The 20,663-nt window shown below is 39.0% G+C and overlaps 1 protein-coding gene across 2 annotated transcripts in view; it reads left to right on the top strand.

Moving 5' to 3' along the window:
• si:ch73-390b10.2 (Golgi pH regulator) overlaps positions 1-20,663 on the top strand; it is a 45,377-nt gene that overhangs the window by 6,247 nt on the left and 18,467 nt on the right. The window contains exons 4-7 of one of the 2 annotated variants that reach the window (XM_059646455.1): positions 2,011-2,117; positions 4,158-4,259; positions 8,430-8,550; positions 12,097-12,177. In XM_059646455.1, the coding sequence (XP_059502438.1) occupies positions 2,011-2,117; positions 4,158-4,259; positions 8,430-8,550; positions 12,097-12,177 (411 nt within the window). Of the gene's footprint in view, positions 1-2,010; positions 2,118-4,157; positions 4,260-8,429; positions 8,551-12,096; positions 12,178-20,663 lie in introns of those variants that run through there. The other variant, XM_059646456.1, reaches the window with a different exon arrangement.

The following is a 20,663-nucleotide window of genomic DNA, read 5'->3' as shown; positions in this document are numbered from 1 at the left end:
CCACTTCCTCTTGAGAGGATGGCAGTGATATGCCACCTTGAACTTGTATAGTTCATGTGTAGGGACATCTATTGTGCTATTGGGAAGGAAGTTTCAGGACCTTCACCCAGCAACAATGAAAGAAAAACAATATGGTTCCAGGTCACTATGGTTTATGACTTGGAGGGGAACTCACAGGTGGTGGTGTTCCTACCCATCTGCTGATCTTGGCATTGTACAGATGGCAGGTTTGGAAGACACTTTTGAAGGAGCTTGCAAGTTTGTTGCAGTCCATCTTTGTCCATGTTAGATTACCACTATGTGCTGAAATGTTCTGTGTGCTGAACCTTTGAATTGCTTTATCTACATATAACAAGACATTTGATTATACTCAGCATACAAACAGGGCGTGAGATTGAATCCACTTCTAATATGAAGAATAGAATTTTAATCATCACAAAAAAATCACCAGTTTTCAGTTGCTATGTTTTTATGTTTTCTGTGAAATATTCTGTGAGTCAGCTGCAAAATTAAATTACTATATTTTAATTTTGGCTTGTATAATCTTAAGGTAATAGTGTTACAGTGCTTTTCCTTTTTGTTACTTAACAGCATAGTCTTAGATCTGTCACTTTTATACTTTCCTGATTTAAATTGTTAAAGAGTATTAGTTTTCACAGTATCCTGGACCCAGATTTTAATCTGCAACTGTTTACAAGTTCTCTCATTTACCATTTTGGGCTAATTTGCTAATCTTTTTCATTTAAACTATCGCTCTAAGACTCAAAATTGGAGTGTTCTTTTTAAAATGGTTAAAGATAACCCTTATAACTTGAACTAAAGTACTTTTGAGAATGAGAATAAAATCTATTATCATTAAAATGAAAGAAACTAGATAGTAGAAAATTTAGTAATCCCAGATGGTTTGAATCATGAAATGCTTAAGGAATTTGTCGGATGGGCTGGCAGAGCCATTAATCAGGAGCTGTGAAAATTTTATAAAAGGCCATTATACCTATCTAGCCTGTATCATTGAGTTAAATCATGGTTGAACCATATCCAGTTAAATTTTACCCATTTTTAACATAAATCCCTTGGGCTCTTACACAACAAAGATCCATTTATCGTAGTCAGTAAGATTTTAATTGTCCCAACATCCAGACCTTGTTAGAGGAGTGAGTCTGATTTTACTGCTGAATGATGTTGCTCTTGTTTTAAAATTATTAGTACATGAAGGTTGCAAATGTTACATTCTTCATTAGAATGGAAAAGGTGAGCTACAAAACAAAGCCAGTTGATCTTATTCTGTTCTGGTTAACTACAAGAGTTATTTGAAAAAGCATCAGATAATCTTTATTTAATCTGTTTTTCCAATCAACCTGTTCACAGATGTCATTGTATCTCTGGAGCAGGTGGGACCTGAGTGCTGGCCTCCTAGTCCTGGAGTAGCAACAGTACCAGTGCACCACAAGAGGGCTCTTTGAATAATCGAAGTTTGAACAGATTTATAAGGCTTTATCAAAAAAATCCATTATTTTGTCAACTGTCTCATTAAAAGGAATATGATGGATGTTTCTTATATAGAATTGCAGTCTTGTGAATTATTTGGATGAAATTGGAACAGTTTTGAGCTAGAATTGGGATTACAGAAAAATACATTTATGACCCTTACATGCAACAGACTGAAGCAACTTATCTTGGTGGCCTGGTCTGAATTTAAAGGACTTGAACCCTTACTAATCTGAACCTCGATTTGATCAGGTGTTACCCATTGACTCAATGGGATGCATTCATATGTGAACCAGTGACCTTTTTACATTGGCGGGAGTCCCTGTCTGATCTCCGATTCTCACCATAGTGCCCTAAATATTGGACAGGTACAAATGCTAGGTCATGTTAATCAGATAAGGACAGAATCTGTGTCATTTGGGAAAGATGAAGGCCTGGGCCATACTGATCAAAGAAAGTTTGCTCCAGCAGCATTTTGCTAGTACAGGAATTTTATTCGTATCTAATTTTGTTGTTTTCCAGCTCAAGATATTTTCATTGGAAGTTGAATTTATATGTCACCCTTGTGGCACTTATATTTATTGTTCCTTTCTACATTGGCTATTTTGTGGTCAGCAACATTCGACTTTGTAAGTAGATGCACCCATAACATGTACCAACGATAATACTACAGTGATTCATTAAGAAGTATTTAATTTGCATGTTTTGAATGAAGTGAGTTGTAATTTTATATTGGAAAGTGCTGGTAATTTCAGGTGTTGGAGAGTCCTATCCTGATAATTCAAATGCAAATTAAAAATTATTCTAATCACCTGTCCAGTCAAATCTACGATTGAGACCAGGATATTTATTTAGGCTGGTATTTTGCCATATTATATGTTTGCTTTTTTTTAATTCGGTGTTGAATATTGATATACGAGATTGTTGTTGGTATACAACAATTGATGGTTGTCCTATGTTGTGTGTTAAATAAATGCGGTGTTGCTTGTCTTTTTGCTGATAGTTTTATAGTGCAATCAATTAGTTAAATTGTTCATAAAATTCAAATTACAGCCAGCTGCTATCTTGACATGAGATTTATTCTTCAGTTATATTATGCGGTTCATGCTGAGCTGTTACTATGGTATTTGCATATATCTGCTTGGAGCCAATGTTTAGAAACCATTTTGTTGCAGTTTACAGTGGAGGTTCATACGAGTAGCACATCCATGCAGAAGTTCCCATAGAGGCTGCACACGAGCCAGTGTTTAAGTTATCATTTGTATGCAATCGTGCACAAAAGTTGTAAAGGGCAGTAACATTGCTGAACAAATCAGCATTAACAAATCACAATCTACGGTAAACAAGTTTGTAGACCATTTGTGGAAAGGTGAGTTGTTTCTTGGAACAGCGAAAGTGAGGGGCAGATTTGATAAATGTGTTCAAAAGCCATGAAGTATTTTGATCAAATAAATAAGAACATACAGTTGTTTGATAAAACAGAACTTGAATACCAGGAAAAAAGGTGCATTTTGTTGAAGCGTTTTGTCTTGCACTCATCAGAACAGTTTACAAGAAATACCCAAGTGAAGGGCAAACAATATTTACAAGAATTTAAACAAAGCTTGATATTAACTGCCTGTTATCAAAAAATGCATTCCCCATGGCAATGCCTGTACTAATCAGAGTCCACTTACCAACCAATCAGCACTCTTCATTTACAGAGTTTCATTTGTTTTCCCTTTATTTTGATATCTGTGAATTGTATTGATGAGGCAAGCTATAAAATTGCTTCAAAGTATCTATATGTCAGCAGTACTCAAATAAGGATAATGTCTTCCCATTGGCAGCAGAGTCAGTAACCAGAGGACCTAGACTTAAATTAATTGACAAAAGAATCAGAGGTAAGAAGGGAAGAAAATGTTTTATAGATAATGAAATGTGAGGCTGGATGAACACAGCAGGCCCAGCAGCATCTCAGGAGCACAAAAGCTGATGTTTCGGGCCTAGATCCTTCATCAGAGAGGGGGATGGGGTGAGGGTTCTGCAATAAATAGGGAGAGAGGGGGAGGCGGACCGAAGGTGGAGAGGAGAGTATGGGTGGGGAGGTAGGGAGGGGATAGGTCAGTCCAGGGAAGACGGACAGGTCAAGGAGGCGGGATGAGGTTAGTAGGTAGGAGATGGAGGTGCGGCTTGGGGTGGGAGGAAGGGATGGGTGAGAGGAAGAACAGGTTAGGGAGGCAGAGACAGGTTGGACTGGTTTTGGGATGCAGTGGGGGGATGGGACGAACTGGGCTGGTTTTGGGATGCAGTGGGGGAAGGGGAGATTTTGAAGCTGGTGAAGTCCACATTGATACCATTGGGCTGCAGGGTTCCCAAGCGGAATATGAGTTGCTGTTCCTGCAACCTTCGGGTGGCATCATTGTGGCACTGCAGGAGGCCCATGATGGACATGTCATCTAAAGAATGGGAGGGGAAGAAAATGTTTTATGATGGTTTAAAATGTACTACACAGTGAAAGCAGATTCAGACATGACTTCCACAAGAAGATGTGATAAATACTTGAAGAGGAAGATATGTAGGGCTATATGAAAAGAGCAAGAGAATGGAATTATTTAGATAATTTCAACTGCATGTTGAATGGTCTCTTATGCTGTATTGCTCTGGCAATAACCTGTACATTCCTTCAGTGCAGAGAAAGAGATTCCTGTTCGCATGTGTTGTTTGGTTGGCTTTCATGTATTTTTTCTGGAAACTTGGAGATCCCTTTCCTATCCTAAGCCCAAAACATGGTGAGTCTGTTCCAACTGTCTAAGAGAATGATTTACTTTGTATAATTTCACAAATAAGGTATTAATCAAAGATTATTTTCTTAGTATTGAAAGCCACCAGCATAGTCTTTGTGGAAGGATCTGACAGATTGACCTGCACTTTGAAAAATGAAAAGCTCTTGAAGTAAATCTGTGGAAATCGCACCATTGATTCCCAATTCAAAGCACATTCTTTTATATTAAGCATTCCACATGCCTATAGATTTGTCAGTGTCCCTGTTCCCATTTCATAAATTCTTAACTTCAGAGTTATTTGCACAGGATTTTTCATCTGTAAAAGATGATGGACATTTAGACATGAGCTATTTGTTAGTGCATGGGTCACATTTCAAACCTATCTGAGACTGCCCAAATTAGAAAGCTGTTGCATTCAGTTGTCTAACACAATATTCTTATTCATAATTCAAAATATTTGTATGGAAATGTGTGATCTAATGGCAACCTGGTCATTTTAATTTTATTACTTGTTTTCAGGATGCGTGTAATGCTAGCAATCCTGATGATAAGGTTTTGATTAAGCAGATAGGAAAAAAAAATCCCCCTGGTGAGTAGGTTGACAACCAGAAATCATAGATTCAAAATAATTGCTAAATATTCTGGAAAGGAGATCATTTCTTTTTCGCATTGTTGTTCACATGGTTAAGATCTCGAACACTCCTTTAAAAGATAGTGAATCCACAGGATTCCAATTCCTGTGGTTCCATGGGAGCTCCCAAAGGAAAGTGGATGTTTGTTTGAGGATAACTAATTTGCAGTATTATGTAACATAAGCTGGGGCACAGGACTACTTTGGACAGCTATTTCTAGGAGCCGCAACAGGCACAAAAGCCTCCTACTGCACTGAAAGATTATGGGATCCTAATTATTATATTCTGACTACAGTTGAGCAACCTTTACAGCCATTTCTCTGGTACTAAACAGTCTTTGATTTGTTAGAATAATCACATTCAGTATTCACAGCTGGAGATTTGAGCCCCTGCGTTATGAACTCAAGTCTGCATCCGCTTATGGACACAGCCAAAAATATATCAAGATTTTTTTCAGATCTTCTGATGGCAGTCTATAGTAAATTTCCAGTAGGAATATTGGATAGGGTTTGGGTCCAAATATAGCCCAGACTATATTGGATGGATACTCTTTGATTCTGTGCCACCCATGGTTGTTAACTAACCACAGAATGATTTGTGTGACCGCCGAGTGTTGTAGTCAGAAGGTACTGTTATGATACTATGTTTACAACTGTGTACGTTTTTGTTGAGAGCTGTCAATACCAAGGAAAAGTTTTGAGATTCGTGGTAGAGAGACAACTTGGAGGCCCATTGGTATAACTTTGAACTGTCTTTAGTTTTTTGAGAGGCATACATTCCAATGAGTCACATTATCACACCAAAATAAATGAGATACAGTATTTATCTGATAGAACCAGAAGCAAACTTATCCTCACACTGAATTTATTAACTGAATTGCATCTCCTTGAAGTCGATACGTAATGGGAAGATGTTGGTTGTGCTGTGGATTCCACAGTGCTATTGCAAAATTTCTGATTTATTCCCTCTTTAATTTGCACACAGCTAACAGCACGCCTGTGACCTTCTCCTATGTCCAATTGACCATTACTTCCCAATAGTGATATTGTAGTTTGAGCAGAAAAGTTGTGTGTGTAATCCTGATTCTAAATATCTGCCTTCTCTCATTACACTGTTGTGTACTGTCTATAATATTAAAGCACTGTAGCATTTTACTTCTGCATCAGATATTATCGTAAGCATATATTTATAAAACTATTCTGACATTTTCTAATGGGTTTATCAGGAGTTTCACTAATATCAGGAGTTTATTGGGGTTTATTTGGCGTATCTGGAGCTATTGTCAAATGTATACACCTGATTGATTTGCAGTTTTAGGTAAAGTGTGATGCGTTTCTTTTTGTTTTATGCCGTTTGTGCTGTAGGAGCTGATACCTAGTGAACATAGTAACATTCATTGAACAAACTGTTCTAAAGTGGTCTTACGTTTGAATTTCTAAATTATAATTTAAATTTAATATTGCCAAGGAACAAAAGCTAGTTGCAAGTCTTTCAATAGGTCACTCCAAACAATTCTGGATTTACCGAAGAGCAGGCTGCAGCCAAAGTTAGTTGGAGTCATAAAACAGACACTGAAACAAGCACCATGCAGAAAAGAATTATTAAGCTGCAGTGTTGTAGTGTTACGAAGGTGATTTTAGAACATAAAACAGTACAGCACAGAACAGGCCCTTCGGCCCTCAATGTTGCGATTTTGGACGACTGGCTCTGTATAGTCAGAGCTCAAGATGTTCTAGGAGTCAATAGACAATAGCTGCAGGAGTAGGCCATTTGGCCCTTCGGGCCAGCACCACTATTCATTATGATCATGGCTGATTATCCACAATCAGTATCCTGTTCCTGCCTTATCCCCATAACCTTTGATTCCACTATCTTTAAGAGCTCTATCCATCTCTTTATTGAAAGTATCCAGAGAGTTGGCCTCCACTGCCTTCTGGGGCAGAGCATTACATATATCCACCATTCTCTGGGTAAAGAAGTTTTTCCCTCAGTCGGAACATTATTACTAGTACAGTTGGTGCTCAGTGAAAAGTCAAGAGCAGTTAGTTAGTCATAGAGATGTACAGCACAGAAACAGACCCTTCGGTCCAACTTGTCTATGCTCACCATATATCTTGAATTAACCTAATCCCATTTTGCCAGCATTTGATCCATATCCCTGGAAACCCTTCCTGTTCATATACCCAAGCAGATGTCTTTTAATTGTTGTAATTGTATCAGCCTCTATGGCTTCCTCTGACAGCTCATTCCATACATGTAACACTCTCTGCATGAAAAAGTTGCCCCTTAGGCCCATTTTCAATCTTTCCCTTATCACTTCAAACCTATGCCAAATAGTCCTGGACTCCCCACCCCAGGAAAGACCTTGTCTATTTATCCTATTTATGCCCCTCATGATTTTATAATTCTCTGTAAGGTCGCCTCTCAGCCTTAGACGCTCCATGGAAAATAGCCCCAGCCTGTTCAGTTTCTCCCTACAGCTCAAACCCTCCAACCCTGGCACCATCCTTGTAAATCTTTTCTGAACCCTTTCAAGTTTCACAAAATTTTCCCTATAGTAGGGAGACCAGAATTGCACACAGTGTTCCAAAAGTGGCCTTACCAATGTCCTGTACTGCCAAAACATGACCTACAAACTCCAATACTCAATGCACTGACCAATTAAGTCAAGCATACCAAATGCTGCCTTCACTATCCTATCTACCTGTGACTCCATTTTCTAGGAACTAAGAATGTACACTCCAAGGTCTCTTTGTTCAGCAACATTCCCCAGGACCTTACCATCCTGCAGTCAGAAGTCGGGACGATATTCTGGTTTTTAGTAGGCAGCTAAGCATTGGAGTTAAGACTCATGAGAGGTCCTTGGAGCTGTGGGAACTCAGAGAACCTGTGTGCCATCAATAATTTGCTGCAACTATGAACTAGGGTGAAGGAAGCCAAGAGGCAGTGAGCCAGATTAGAGTTCAGGGAACAAACCAAGATGACTGTTGGCTTGTTGAAGCATACTGCTTCTGAAAAGCTGGAGTTGTGTACATATTGATGATCCATAGTGCCAATAATGAATTGGCATGGTAAGGCAGCTGGGTGCTTTGCTGAGAAAACTGTTGGCTCTGGCTTGGTTGTTTTTGCTGTTTGATGTTTTCTTTGAGATGGTTGATCGTAGTTTGTCTGTGCTAGGTCGAGGATATTACAATGTTAACTATGTCTATTTTAGCGTAATCTAGACCATTTTTGTCAGTAATTGTTGCATGTTTGTTTGACCAAGTTTCATTTTAATAAAGTCAATATTATTTATTGACATTTTTTAAAACAAAACTTAGCTGTCTTGTTTCTGATCGTAAGCAAAATACTGTCTGAGACCAATATAATTGACCACATCATCACCCTGCTAAAATATTAAATATGTTGTAATCAGTGAATGCTGAGAAGAAATAGGTGCAAAAGCCCAACTTCACTTGTAACAAATGTCATTCTGTTTTAAACATCTTGTATCATCACTGTGCAAATCTTTTTAATTTGGATTTATTTTCCTTTTCTCCATCAGGTATTCTATCAATTGAACAATTGATCAGCAGAGTTGGGGTCATTGGTGTTACTCTCATGGCACTGTTGTCAGGCTTTGGCGCCGTAAATTGTCCGTATACCTACATGTCGTACTTTCTGAGGTGAGAATGCTGATCGTAACTGAAAATCCCTATACTATCCGAGTACTCCCTTTTTTGTATTTGTTCATGGGATGTGGATGTCACTGGCTGGGCCAGCGTTTATTCCCCATGCCTAATTGCCCTGGAAAACCTGGTGGTAAGCTGTAATCATTGGTGTACAGGGACACCCACCGCGATGTTAGGAAAGGAGTCCCAGAAGTTTGACCGGACAGCAGTGATAGGATAGCAATAGAGTTCCAGGTCTTCACAGTATGTTGTTAGGAGAGGAAGTCTACTGCTTTTAACCCTCTTGGTGATACAGGTTACACAATTGGAAGGTGCTGTTGGGAAAGTATTGGTAAGTTATTGCAGCTTATCTTGCAGATGAACATACTGCTGCATCTGTGCATTAGGTGGTAAAGAGAGTGAATATTGAAGGTGATTGGGGCACCAGTATTCATGTTGCTACTTCCTGATTGGCATTAGCTTCTGGAGTATTGCTGGAGCTGCATGTATCTAAAAAGAGAGTATGCCATCACACTGTCAACTTGTGTCATATAGATAGTGGACAGGCTTTGGAAAGACTGAAGGTGAGCCATTCATTAAAGAATTTTTAGCCACTGACTTGCTGTTGTAGTATTTATATGGCTGGGCGAGTTCAGTTTCTGGTCAATTGTAATCCCCAAGAATACTGAGAGCAATTCAGCATTGGTTGTGCCATTGAACATCAGAGAGTGACAGTTAGATTCATTCTTGTTGTAGATGATCATTGCTGGTACTTGTGTGGCATAATTGTTACTTTCCACTCATCAGCCCAAGTTGGATGTTGTCCAGATGTCGCTGCACATGGACACAAACTGCTTCGATACCTGGGGATTCATATACGATATATTTTGTTGGGTGTAGTAATATGACTATCAACTGTTGTCTAAAATGGCCAAGCAAGCCACTATATTCAAAGGTTATTGGGGATGCACATCAAGAGAGTAGGCCCCCTTAAAGAGCAAAGAGGTCGTCTTTGTGTTGAATCTTAGAAGATGGGAGAGATATTAAATGAATATTTTACGTTAGGTTTACTGTGGTGAAAGAAATGGAGGCTAGAGAGCTCGAAAATAAATATTAATGTTATGAAAGCCGTTCAGTTACAGAGTAGGAAGTCTTGGAGGTCTTAAAAAATATAAAGGTAGATAAATCTCTCAGACCTGATTAGTGTATCCCAGAACTTTGAGAGGTTAGGGAGGAAATTGCAGGGCTCCTTGCAGAAATACTTAAATCATCTGTAACCGACTGGAGAGTGGTTAATGTTCTGCCTTTACGAAGGGATGTAAGGAGAAATCTGAGAACTATAGACCTGTGAGTCTGACTTCGGTTGTGGGTAAGTTGTTGGAAGTGATTCTGAAAGATAGATTTATATGCATTTGGAGAGGCAAGGATTGATTAGGGACAGTCAGCATGGTTTTGTGCGAGGGAAATCATGACTCACAAACTTGTTAGAGGTTTTTTGAGGAAGTAACCAAGAAGATTGATGAGGGCAGAGCAGTAGGCATTATTTACTTGGACTTTAAAAAAGCCTTTGACAAGGTTCCACATGGTAGACTAATTAGTAAACTTAGATCACATGGGATTTAGGGTGAGCTTGCTAATTGGATACAAAATTGACTTAACAGGAGACAGTGTATGATGGTAGAGGGTTGCTTTTTCAGATTGGAGACCTGTGACCAGTGGTGTTCCACAGTATCACTGCTGGGTTCATTTTTGTTTGTCATTTATATAAATGACTGAGTTGTGAATATCGAAAGCATGGTTAGTAAGTTTGACACAGAGATTGGACAGTGAGGAAGGTTATCTAAAATTACAAAGAAACCTTGATCAATTGAGTCAACGGGCTGAAGAGCGGCAGATGGAGTTTAATTTGGATGAATGCATGGTATTACATTTGGAAACACAAACAAAGACAAGAATTGTGCAATTAAAAGTACGATGCTTGACACTTGTAAAACAGAACGACCAATGGGCTCAGGTACATAATTCTTTGAAGTAACATTACATATAGATAAGGTGGTTAATAAGGCATTTAGTATCCTTGCCTTAGTTGCTCAGACCTTTTAATATAGGAGTTAGAATGTCATGTTGAGCTTGTACACTGCGTTGGTGAGGTCTCGTCTGGTGTACTGTGTCCAGTTCTAGCGTTCCTGTTATCAGAAGGATATTATTAAGCTGGAAAGTGTTCAGAAGAGATTTACCAGGATGTTGCTAGGAATGGAAAGTTTGAGTTATAAAGAGAGGCTGGATAGACTGGAACTTTTTCACTGGGGCACAGGACATTGAGGTTTATAAAATAATGGAGGAATATAAATAGGATGAATAGCAGGTGTCTCTTCCTCAGTGTGTGGGAGATTTCAAGCCTAGGGGGTATGTTTTAGGTGAGAGGAGAAAGATTTAAAAAGACATCAGGCAGTTTTTTTTTACGCCGTGGTTTGAGCGTGGAATAAACTTCCAGAGGAAATGGTGGATGCAGTTATAATGTTTAAAAGACATTTAGAAGTGTACACGAATAAGAAAGGTTTGTAGGAATATGGGCCAAAAGCAAGTAGGTGGGACTACTTTAGTTTGGGATTATGTTCTGCATGGACTGGTTGGACTAAAGGACCAGTGCTGTATGATTCTGTGATGCTGTTTGACTGTATAAATAATGGTCTTGCCAGCGACATCCAAATCCCATGAAAAAATAAATTTTAAAGCTATCAGTGTTGATCTCAAAAACTGGACCAATAACCTCCTTCATGATATGTGGGCACTTACATCCATTTAAAAATGAAGAATATTAGAACTCTGAGTTTTAACAAGTTCAGGTGAGACATGGGAAATCATTGAAGTATAGGGTGCAAGGCATGTGTGGAAGAGAGACAGTATGGAGAGACAATGACTGATTGAGGTGAAAGAATCTGAGAAGAACAAAAACAAGAGAAGTCTACGTGGAAAGGATTTAAAGGCTTGAAGACAGAATCGTTCATTGTTGAGTATTGAGGTTTACACAATATAGAGGTTATTATTTCCTCTTTAATGTGGGAGATCATCATTAAAAAAAGAAAGGCCATCTTTATTTTTTTAAAGCCAGAAGCAGGCAGGGATGTTGGCGTTGGTCTTGAGTTTTTCTGATCTGGATTGCACTGCCTGAAGGGTGATGGAGGCAGATTTGGTAGTAACTTTCAAATGGGAGTTGGATAAATGCCAGAAAAGGAAATATTTGCGGAGTTCTAAAGAAAAGAACGGGAAGGGGATTACTTCAATGGAACTTTCAAAGGCACACACGATGAATCAAATGGCCTCCTTTTATGCAACAAGATTTCCTGCTTACAAATATGTTTTAAAAGACTGCTTTACAAACCATGCTGAAGATCTTCCAGACAAGTGTAACTCCAAAACATTCAGCTTCAACCATGCTGTCTCCTACAACAGTGGGTTGTTTCACTGTGAATGCTATGTTCATAGCTAATTATCTCCCACTTTGATGTTTATCTGATTTTATAACATGTCTTTTAACTAACGTTTTATCTCTACCCCAAGAAATGTGACTGATAGTGATATTCTTGCACTGGAGAGACGATTGCTGCAGACGATGGACATGATTGTCAGCAAGAAGAAGAGGTAGGAACTGTTAAAAACACAGCAGCAGTTTTTCTGTACAGTTCTGTTCTCAAAGTTAGGATGCGTTTTTTGAAAAATGCATGAATTTGAACAGGACAATAGGTTACAATTTTATAGCACCTTTAACAAACATAACAATTTGCAAACATGCTCCTCAGGAGTGTTCGGAGCAGGAAAAGGTATTAGGTTAGATGTTCAAAAGGTTTTTCAGAATTGTCTTAAAGGTTGGGTAGAGGCAGCAAGGCACAGAGTTTTAGGGAAGGCGATCCAGAGTTGGGGCTCAGGCACCTGAAAGCATTGTTTACTTTCCTGACGATTTGACCTCCTGTCTTCCAACCTCAATAAAGTTGAACCCAAATTTACAGGGAACCACTGGCTTCAAATCAGAAGGAGTATGCAATATCGAATCAGTATTATAAATAGCTGTTTAGTCACTAGTAAAATTGGAAATTGGACCAACAATCCATCCTATTTCTTGATCAGTCAGGTCAAATTCCCATCCAAGTTGTGCAGTATTTTAACTTGGAAACATATATTGTAGTTCTATACTGTCAAAATTCTGGAACTTGCTTCTTAACAGCACCTGTGCGTGTACAGCAGATTGGCTGACTATAGCAGTTTAAAAATGGGCTTAAAATCACCACCTTAAGGGTAATTAGGGATAGGCAATAAATGCTGGCCTTGTCAGCAATACCTACATCAAATGAATTAACTAAAAAATTAGTTTATATGAGTTCCATGAATCTTCCAGAATTCCTGATACTGAAGGCGCTGGGAAATTAACGATGTTGGGAATGCTGTAATGCATTGTGATCACATAGTTATTACAGTTGTTCTTGTTAAGTAAGAGGAATTTCAAATAATATGTTTCAACGTAGTTCTGTTTTGATTTGAAGCTGTCAGTTATCTGTTAATTTGAATATTTTGTAGCAAAATTTAAGCTGCTTTGGAAGAATTAATGAATAAGGAATAATGTGTTATAAATATGCATAGCAAATAAAACATTTTATCCCCCAGCTTACTAACAGCATCTCAATAGACAGTAGACAATAGGTGCTGGAGTAGGCCATTCAGCCCTTCGAGCCAGCACCACCATTCATTATGATCATGACTGATCGTCCACAATCAGTACCCTGTTCTTGCCTTATCCCCATAACCCTTGATTCCACTATCTTTAAGAGTTCTATCTATCTCTTACTTGAAAGTGTCCAGAGAGTTGGCCTCCACTGCCTTCTGGGGCAGAGCATTCCATATATCCACCACTCTGAGTGAAGAAGTTTTTCCTCAATTCTGTTCTAAATGGCCTACCCCTTATTTTTAAACTGTGTCCTCTGGTTCTGGACTCACCCATCAGCGGAAACATGCTTCCTGCCTCCAGAGTGTCCAATCCCTTAATAATCTTATACGCCTCAATCAGATCCCCTCTCATCCTTCGAAACTCAAGAATATACAAGCCCAGTCGCTCCAATCTTTCAACATATGATAGTCCCGCCATTCCAGGAATTGACCTCGTGAACCTACGCTGCACTCCCTCAATAGCAAGAATGTCCTTTATCAAATTTGGAGACCAAAACTGCACACAATACTCCAGGTGCGGTCTCACCAGGGCCCTGTACAGCTGCAGAAGGACCTCTTTGCTCCTATACTCAATTCCTCTTGTTATGAAGGCCAGCATGCTATTAGCTTTCTTCACTGCTGCTATACCTGCATGCTTGCTTTCATTGACTGATGTACAAGAACACCTAGATCTCATTGTGCTTCCCCTTTACCTAACTTGACTCCATTGAGATAGTAATCGGCCTTCCTGTTCTTGCCACCAAAGTGTATAATCGCACAATTATCCACATTAAACTGCATCTGCCATGCATCCGTCCACTCACCTAAGCCTGTCCAAGTCACCCTGTATTCTCATAACATCCTCCTCACATTTCACACTGCCACTGAACTTTGTGTCATCAGCAAATTTGCTAATACTACTTTTAATGCCTTTGTCTATATCATTAATGTGTATCGTAAACAGCTGCGGTCCCAGCACCGAACCTTGTGGTACCCCACTGGCTACTGCCTGCCAATCTGAAAGGGACCCATTTATCACTACTCTTTGCTTCCTGTCAGCCAGCCAATTTTCAATCTAACTCAGTATTTTGCCCCCAATACCATGTGCCCTAATTTTGTTCACCAATCTCCTATGCGGGACTTTATCAAAGGCTTTCTGAGAGTCCAGGTACACTACATCCACTGATTCTCCCTTATCCATCTTCATAGATGCATCCTCAAAAAATTCCAGAAGATTAGTCAAGCACAATTTCCCCTTCGTAAATCCATGCTGACTCTGACCTATTCTGTTACTGCTATCCAAATGAGTCGTAATTTCATCTTTTATAATTGACTGCAGCATCTTTCCCACCACTGACGTCAGGCTAACCGGTCTATAATTTCCTGTTTTCTCTCACCCTCCTTTCTTGAAAAGTGGTACAACATTTGCCACCCTCCAATCCGCAGGAACTGATCCTGAATCTATAGAACCTTGGAAAATAATTACCAACGCGTCCACAATTTCTAGAGCCACCTCCTTAAGTACCCTGGGATGCAGACCATCAGGTCCCAGGGACTTATCGGCCTTCAGGCCTAACAGTCTATCCAACACCATTTCCTGCCTAATATGAATACCCTTCAGTTCATCCATTATCCTCGGTCCTTCAGCCACTATAACATCTGGGAGATTGCTTGTGTCTTCCCCAGTGAAGACAGATCCAAAGTACCTCTTCAACTCTTCTGTCATTCCCTTGTTCCCCATAATAAATTCACCCGTTTCTGACTTCAAGGGCCCAATTTTAGTCTTAACCATTTTTTTTCTTTTCACATACCTAAAAAAGCTTTTACTATCCTCCTTTTATATTTTTGGCCAGTTTTCCTTCATAGCTCATTTTTTTCTCTGTGTATTGCCTTTTTAGTTATCTGCTGTTGCTCTTTAAAAGCTTCCCACTCATCTTTGCTATGTTATACTTCTCTTTTATCTTAATACAGTCCTTAACTTCCCTCATCAGCCACGGCCGCCCCCGCCTCCCCTAAGGATCTTTCTTCCTCATTGGTATGAACTGTGCCTGCACCTTCTGCATTATATCGAGAAATACCTGCCATTGTTGTTCCACTGCCATCCCTGCTAGGGTAATGTACCATTAAACTTTAGCCAGCTCTTCCCTCATAGCTCCATAGTTCCCTTTATTCAACTGCAATACTGACACTTGCGATTCTCTCTCTCAAACTGCAGATTAAAACTTATCATATTATGGTCACTACCTCCTAATGGCTCCTTTACTTTGAGGTCCCTGATCAAATCCGGTTCATTGCACAACACCAGATCCAGAATTGCCTCCTCCCTGGTAAGCTCCAGTACAAGCTGTTCTAAGAATCCATCTCGGAGGCACTCCACAAACTCCCTTTCTTGGGGTCCAGTGCCATCCTGATTCTCCCAGTCTACCCGCATGTTGAAATCTCTCATAACAACTGTAATGATAACTTTGTGACAGGCCAATTTCAACTCCTGATTCAACTTGCAACCGACATCCTGACTACTGTTTGGGGGCCTGTAGATAACTCCCATTAGGGTCTTTCTACCCTTAGAATTTCTCAGCTCTATCCATACTGACTCTACATCTCCTGACTCTATGTCCCCCCTCACAAGGGACTGAATATCATTCCTCACCAACAGGGCCACCCCACCCCCTCTGCCCACCAGTCTGTCCTTAAATTAGTTATGCCAAGTTACTGGTCACTTGGCACAGGTTGCTATTTGGGATTCTTACTAATTCTATTCCTAATGTTGCTAATTATTTTTTCAGTACAGAACTGTATAGTGCGAAATTGGGCCTACAATCTCTGCACGTGTGTTTACACAGCTTCTGCATGAAAATTTGAATTTTTTGTACATTGTTGGTAGAATAATGAGGAAAAGCTGAGTGCGTGATTTTCTGATTATTGAGAATGGTTTACTGCCTTGGTTATTGAACAGCAGGAGAGGTTTATTAAGCAAATTTAGTTGTGTGAAACCCCTTCATCTGGGTTGTGTCTCAGGCATTTTCAGGTAAAATTAATTCTGTGGTTTGAAATGTGATGCTGTAGCCATGGGTGAGGGCTTATCAGTGATTTCTGTCAGACAAATATCCCTTGAGAAATTGGTATCCTGAAATATCCCATGAGCAACTCCACTGTATTCAAACTAAGTTTGCAATTCAATTTGTATTTTACTCTGAGATATTATACAAGAAGTCCCTTGTTATGATTGGATATTAAACAAACCTAGGAGAAATGTGCAAGAGTATAATTGTAATTTGCTGTATATCTGTATTGACCAAAGTGCCTTGAGTGATTGATCTTTTCAAGTATCAGCATTGCATTTAAATCTGACTTACTTTGCAGATATTGTTTAGGTCCAGCTGAATTTTCACTTGTGTTTGCCGTTGTTGTTTCAAGTCGTTCTGGGTATTATGGTGACTGTACAAATGGCTGTTATACTATTAAACTCCAGTCAGTGGCACTGTCAAGCTGCTGGATGCATCTAATCGAGATACAGTTTATCGCAGTGCTTTGCAGAATTTTACCTGTTGTCACCTCCTTTTGGAGTCATGGCCGTTGACAAGAACCAGCCCTGTGGGAACAGGGCAGCAGAAACGAGCTAGTTCACTTGCAGAGTTTGAAGTTAAAATAGCATGTTCTTCTCCACAGGGCTTTTCCTTGCAGCATTCAGGTCTCAAGTTCCAACGGCACATTCCAAACCACTAATTTGAGAAAAAAACGCTGATGATTTAAAGGGGCCACATAGCCCTTACCAATTAATCAGGGCTCCTTGGGAGTCTTTGCTGCGTAGGAGTTTGAGATGCCAGTATTATGGCACATGACTCAAAAACCCACAAACAGTTTGGGAAACCATGGTTTTTAAGCACAAGAGTCTTCCATTTGGCTCATGAGAGCTGTTTCACCATTTACGAGGAGCATAGGTGATTAGTAACCCCATTCTGACACCTTTAATATCCCTTGATACTTCTACTGATAAAAATCTTGATCTCTATCCTGATTTCATTTAATCCCCAGCACTTTAGTGGAGGAGAGTTTCAGATTTCCACTACCATTGTGTTAAAATTATGACTGCTGACTTTAAGATTCTGAATCTTAAGGTTTTCATGAATTCTTACACCAGAATAAATAGTGTATCTGTCTCCTGATGTATTCTTTTAACATTTGAAATATCTCAAATAGATCATTTAACATCCTACGTTTGAGAGAGCGCACTCTGAACTTCAAGCTTTCCTGTTGATGTGTTTCTTTTATTGTCAGCCAATCTCATCCCTGGACCGGGTTTTTAAAGTGTAAACAACCAGTTTTACTGACTTGATGCGTTGCAGATCTAGAAAACAAAACTCAATCCCAACCTGATGTTTATCCTTGTCTGTGGCATGAGACGTGCTTAGAACGTCAATTAATAGAATGAATGACTTGCATTTACGCTGTTGCAACCTTAGGACATTCCCAGGTCATTAAAAAGCCAAACAACTTTAGTTACTTTGTTCTGTAGGAAGCACGACAGCCAGTTTGCACACAGCAATGTTCCACAGCAATAATGTGATAATGACCAGGTCATCTGTTGATTATTAGCCAGGACACTTAGCTGATTTTGCCCTTCTGCCCTTTCTGGAAAATTTCATGAATGTTTGTTCTCTTGCTGGGACTTCTTGTACACATGGTTCTCAAACTGGTTGTAACAGTTTCCTTTAACATATATTAGATCATTCATTTCTGCTCTGATATTCTCAATAATGTGTGTAATATTGTTATATGATAATACACAAATTTTGACGGGATGTGGTTTATTTGCATTGCAACGAGAGTCTGAATTTTTTCTTCATTTTACTGTGCAATTTAAAGTTCTCAGGAAGTACATATTCTCGGATCAGTGCGGTTATGGTGCTTACCTTGCAACGTAGGTCTGTTGACCTACATTACTGATTCACGTAGATTAGTTGCATAAAGAACTTATTACAGTAAAATAACAATGATTATTCCAATCAGATGAATACAGAAGAATGCTTGAATACCATAAAATCAAAAGAAGGTGAAAAAGGCTTGCGAAATTTAAGTAGAGAGCCGGAGCAACCAACAATGGGAAGAAAATCTGTCCCAATTTAGTTTGTGATAGTTGTTACCTGCTGAAATTTTCAGTTTCATGCCTCAAGGGAGGACTGTCTGAAGTGCTGCATTTTTTTCTAGGGTGTGATTTGCAGCACATTTCACATTTTGGTTTTTACAACATAAGAAAATTTTAAGTTTTAAGACATTTTTGAAAGTTTGGTATTGCATACTGATTAGAGGAGAACAAACACATATCAAGAAGATAGATTGTTTAAATACTTCTTTCACCACATGTGTAAACTAAATCAAATTTACTGGATAGATCAGTATGGTATTGATCATAGGATAAAGCAGCTCAGAAGGCTATTCAGCCCATTATACCTGTACTAGCTTATTTGAAAGGGCTATCCAATTAGTCCAATTTCCAAACCCTTTCTGTACAGTGTGCATTCTTTTCCTTTTCAATTCATCATCCAGTTCCTTTTTGAAAGCCATTATTGAAGCAGCTTTCATGAACACACACCATGCTATCATAAACTTGCATTAAAAAGAAATCAGCTTCCCTCAAGTTCCTTTGCAAATTACTTTAAAGCTGTAACTTTTAGTTAACAATACTGCTGGCAGTGGAACCAGTTTCTCTTTTATTTATTTCCTGTTAAGTCTCTTCATTATTTTGAAAACCTCTGTCAAAACGCCCCTTAACCATCGCTGCAGGAATAGCAATACCATCTACTTCAGTCTGTCCAAAAAATTCTTTAATTTGTAAAAGAAAAATTTGTGGAAAGGTATAATCTTCAACAAGTTTGCATAATTTCAATAGATATGGAAGAGGGACATTTATATCTTTGCAAGAATACAGAGTTTTATAGGAGATTGCTTCATATTGTTCTGTTTTACAGATAGCAGTAGAGAAACTCACCGAAGCTGAACATTATTTCCTGGTTAACTACTTACTGGAATTTTCCAGACTCAAAAATTAAGGAGAATAATGCCTTTGAATAGCTGATGTTGTAATAAAAAGGTCAGTGTTCAGATACTTAACAGATAAAAAGAAAATTGAACAGAGAGCATGCAGACTAATGTTGAAGAATGGGTAGCTGGCTTTCAGCTGATTATAATATTGGCTTTGAATCATAATTAAATTTATCTGGAAGCAGAAATTTCTGACACCAAAAACTCCTATATTAGTTGCTGTTTCCTGATCCATTATTTCACTTAAAAATAGATTATTCAATACTTTGAATTAAGCAACTAAGCGGTGCCTCCGTGGGTAGTTCTGACTTGCACAGCAGTGAATGAGTGCAAAATCCAGCCAGGCACTTGGAGGACCAGTCCTGAGGGAATACTGCCCTGTTGGACGTGCCATTTTTCTAAAGAAATAGTAAACCGAGCGTGTTATCTGCCCTCTCGGGGATATAAAAGATCTCATGTCCACAATTCAGAAGAGCAGAGGAATTCTGTCTGGTGCACAGGGCAATATTTATCCCTCAGTCCACAAAATAAAATAGACAACCTGGTCATTATCTCATGTATATTAGCTGCCTGTGTTTCTCCAAAGACAACAGTGAATAAGCTCTCGAAAGTTATGTATAACTGAATGATTTGCAATGTCCTAAGTCATGAAAAGTTCTATAACTCATATTTATTTTAAATATCACACATTTAATTTGTGCTTCTAAAAATAATTTGGATTAAGAGGACTGTTCTGTTGAGTCTTTAAACTCGAAGTCTGTCATAACGCATTGTTGGTCACTCAGATAATTAATGGACGGGAGAGATCCTGAAGTACATGGATCCTTTTAAAATATTTCCATAATATGCCACAAGAATTGTCTACATCCCTCTCTCTATGTACTCACTCTCACTCATAACAGACACGCAAACATACTCTTTTACCTGTCGACACATTGAGTGCACTGCACGGTGCACTTCAGCGTACGAGCTATTTTTAATAAACAAAACTGGCCAATGCACAGTTTCAAGCCTGTTCCTCGAAGCCATTTAGATCACAGATAATCTGTAACCTAACTTCTGCATAGACGAGACAGCCCTAATACTCTAACTGTTAGTCTCAGCCTGTATCTCAATATGTGCTTTGCGAAGCTGTTGTAGCACTGGTTTGGCAGCTGAGTTTAGTGTTGAAGTATTAGCAGTTAGAATGGAATATGCTGGAAGCACTCAGCTTATCTGGGCACAGACATGGAATTAAAATCTGAGACATATCGGTAGTGAGGATTTTAAATAGACATGATGCATTTTTTCAATTTCAGTCCCTTCTGTCGTGATTCATAGAACCTTGCAATGGAATAAGAGCGCTTTGATCTAAAGTCTGTGCTCGCTCTCTGGAAGACTTAGCTGGT

Source organism: Stegostoma tigrinum, chromosome 6 (assembly GCF_030684315.1).
Source record: "Stegostoma tigrinum isolate sSteTig4 chromosome 6, sSteTig4.hap1, whole genome shotgun sequence".
Lineage (NCBI taxonomy): Eukaryota > Metazoa > Chordata > Chondrichthyes > Orectolobiformes > Stegostomatidae > Stegostoma > Stegostoma tigrinum.
Note: the sequence above shows the minus strand (reverse complement) of the source record. Positions and strands in the feature narration are given on the sequence as shown.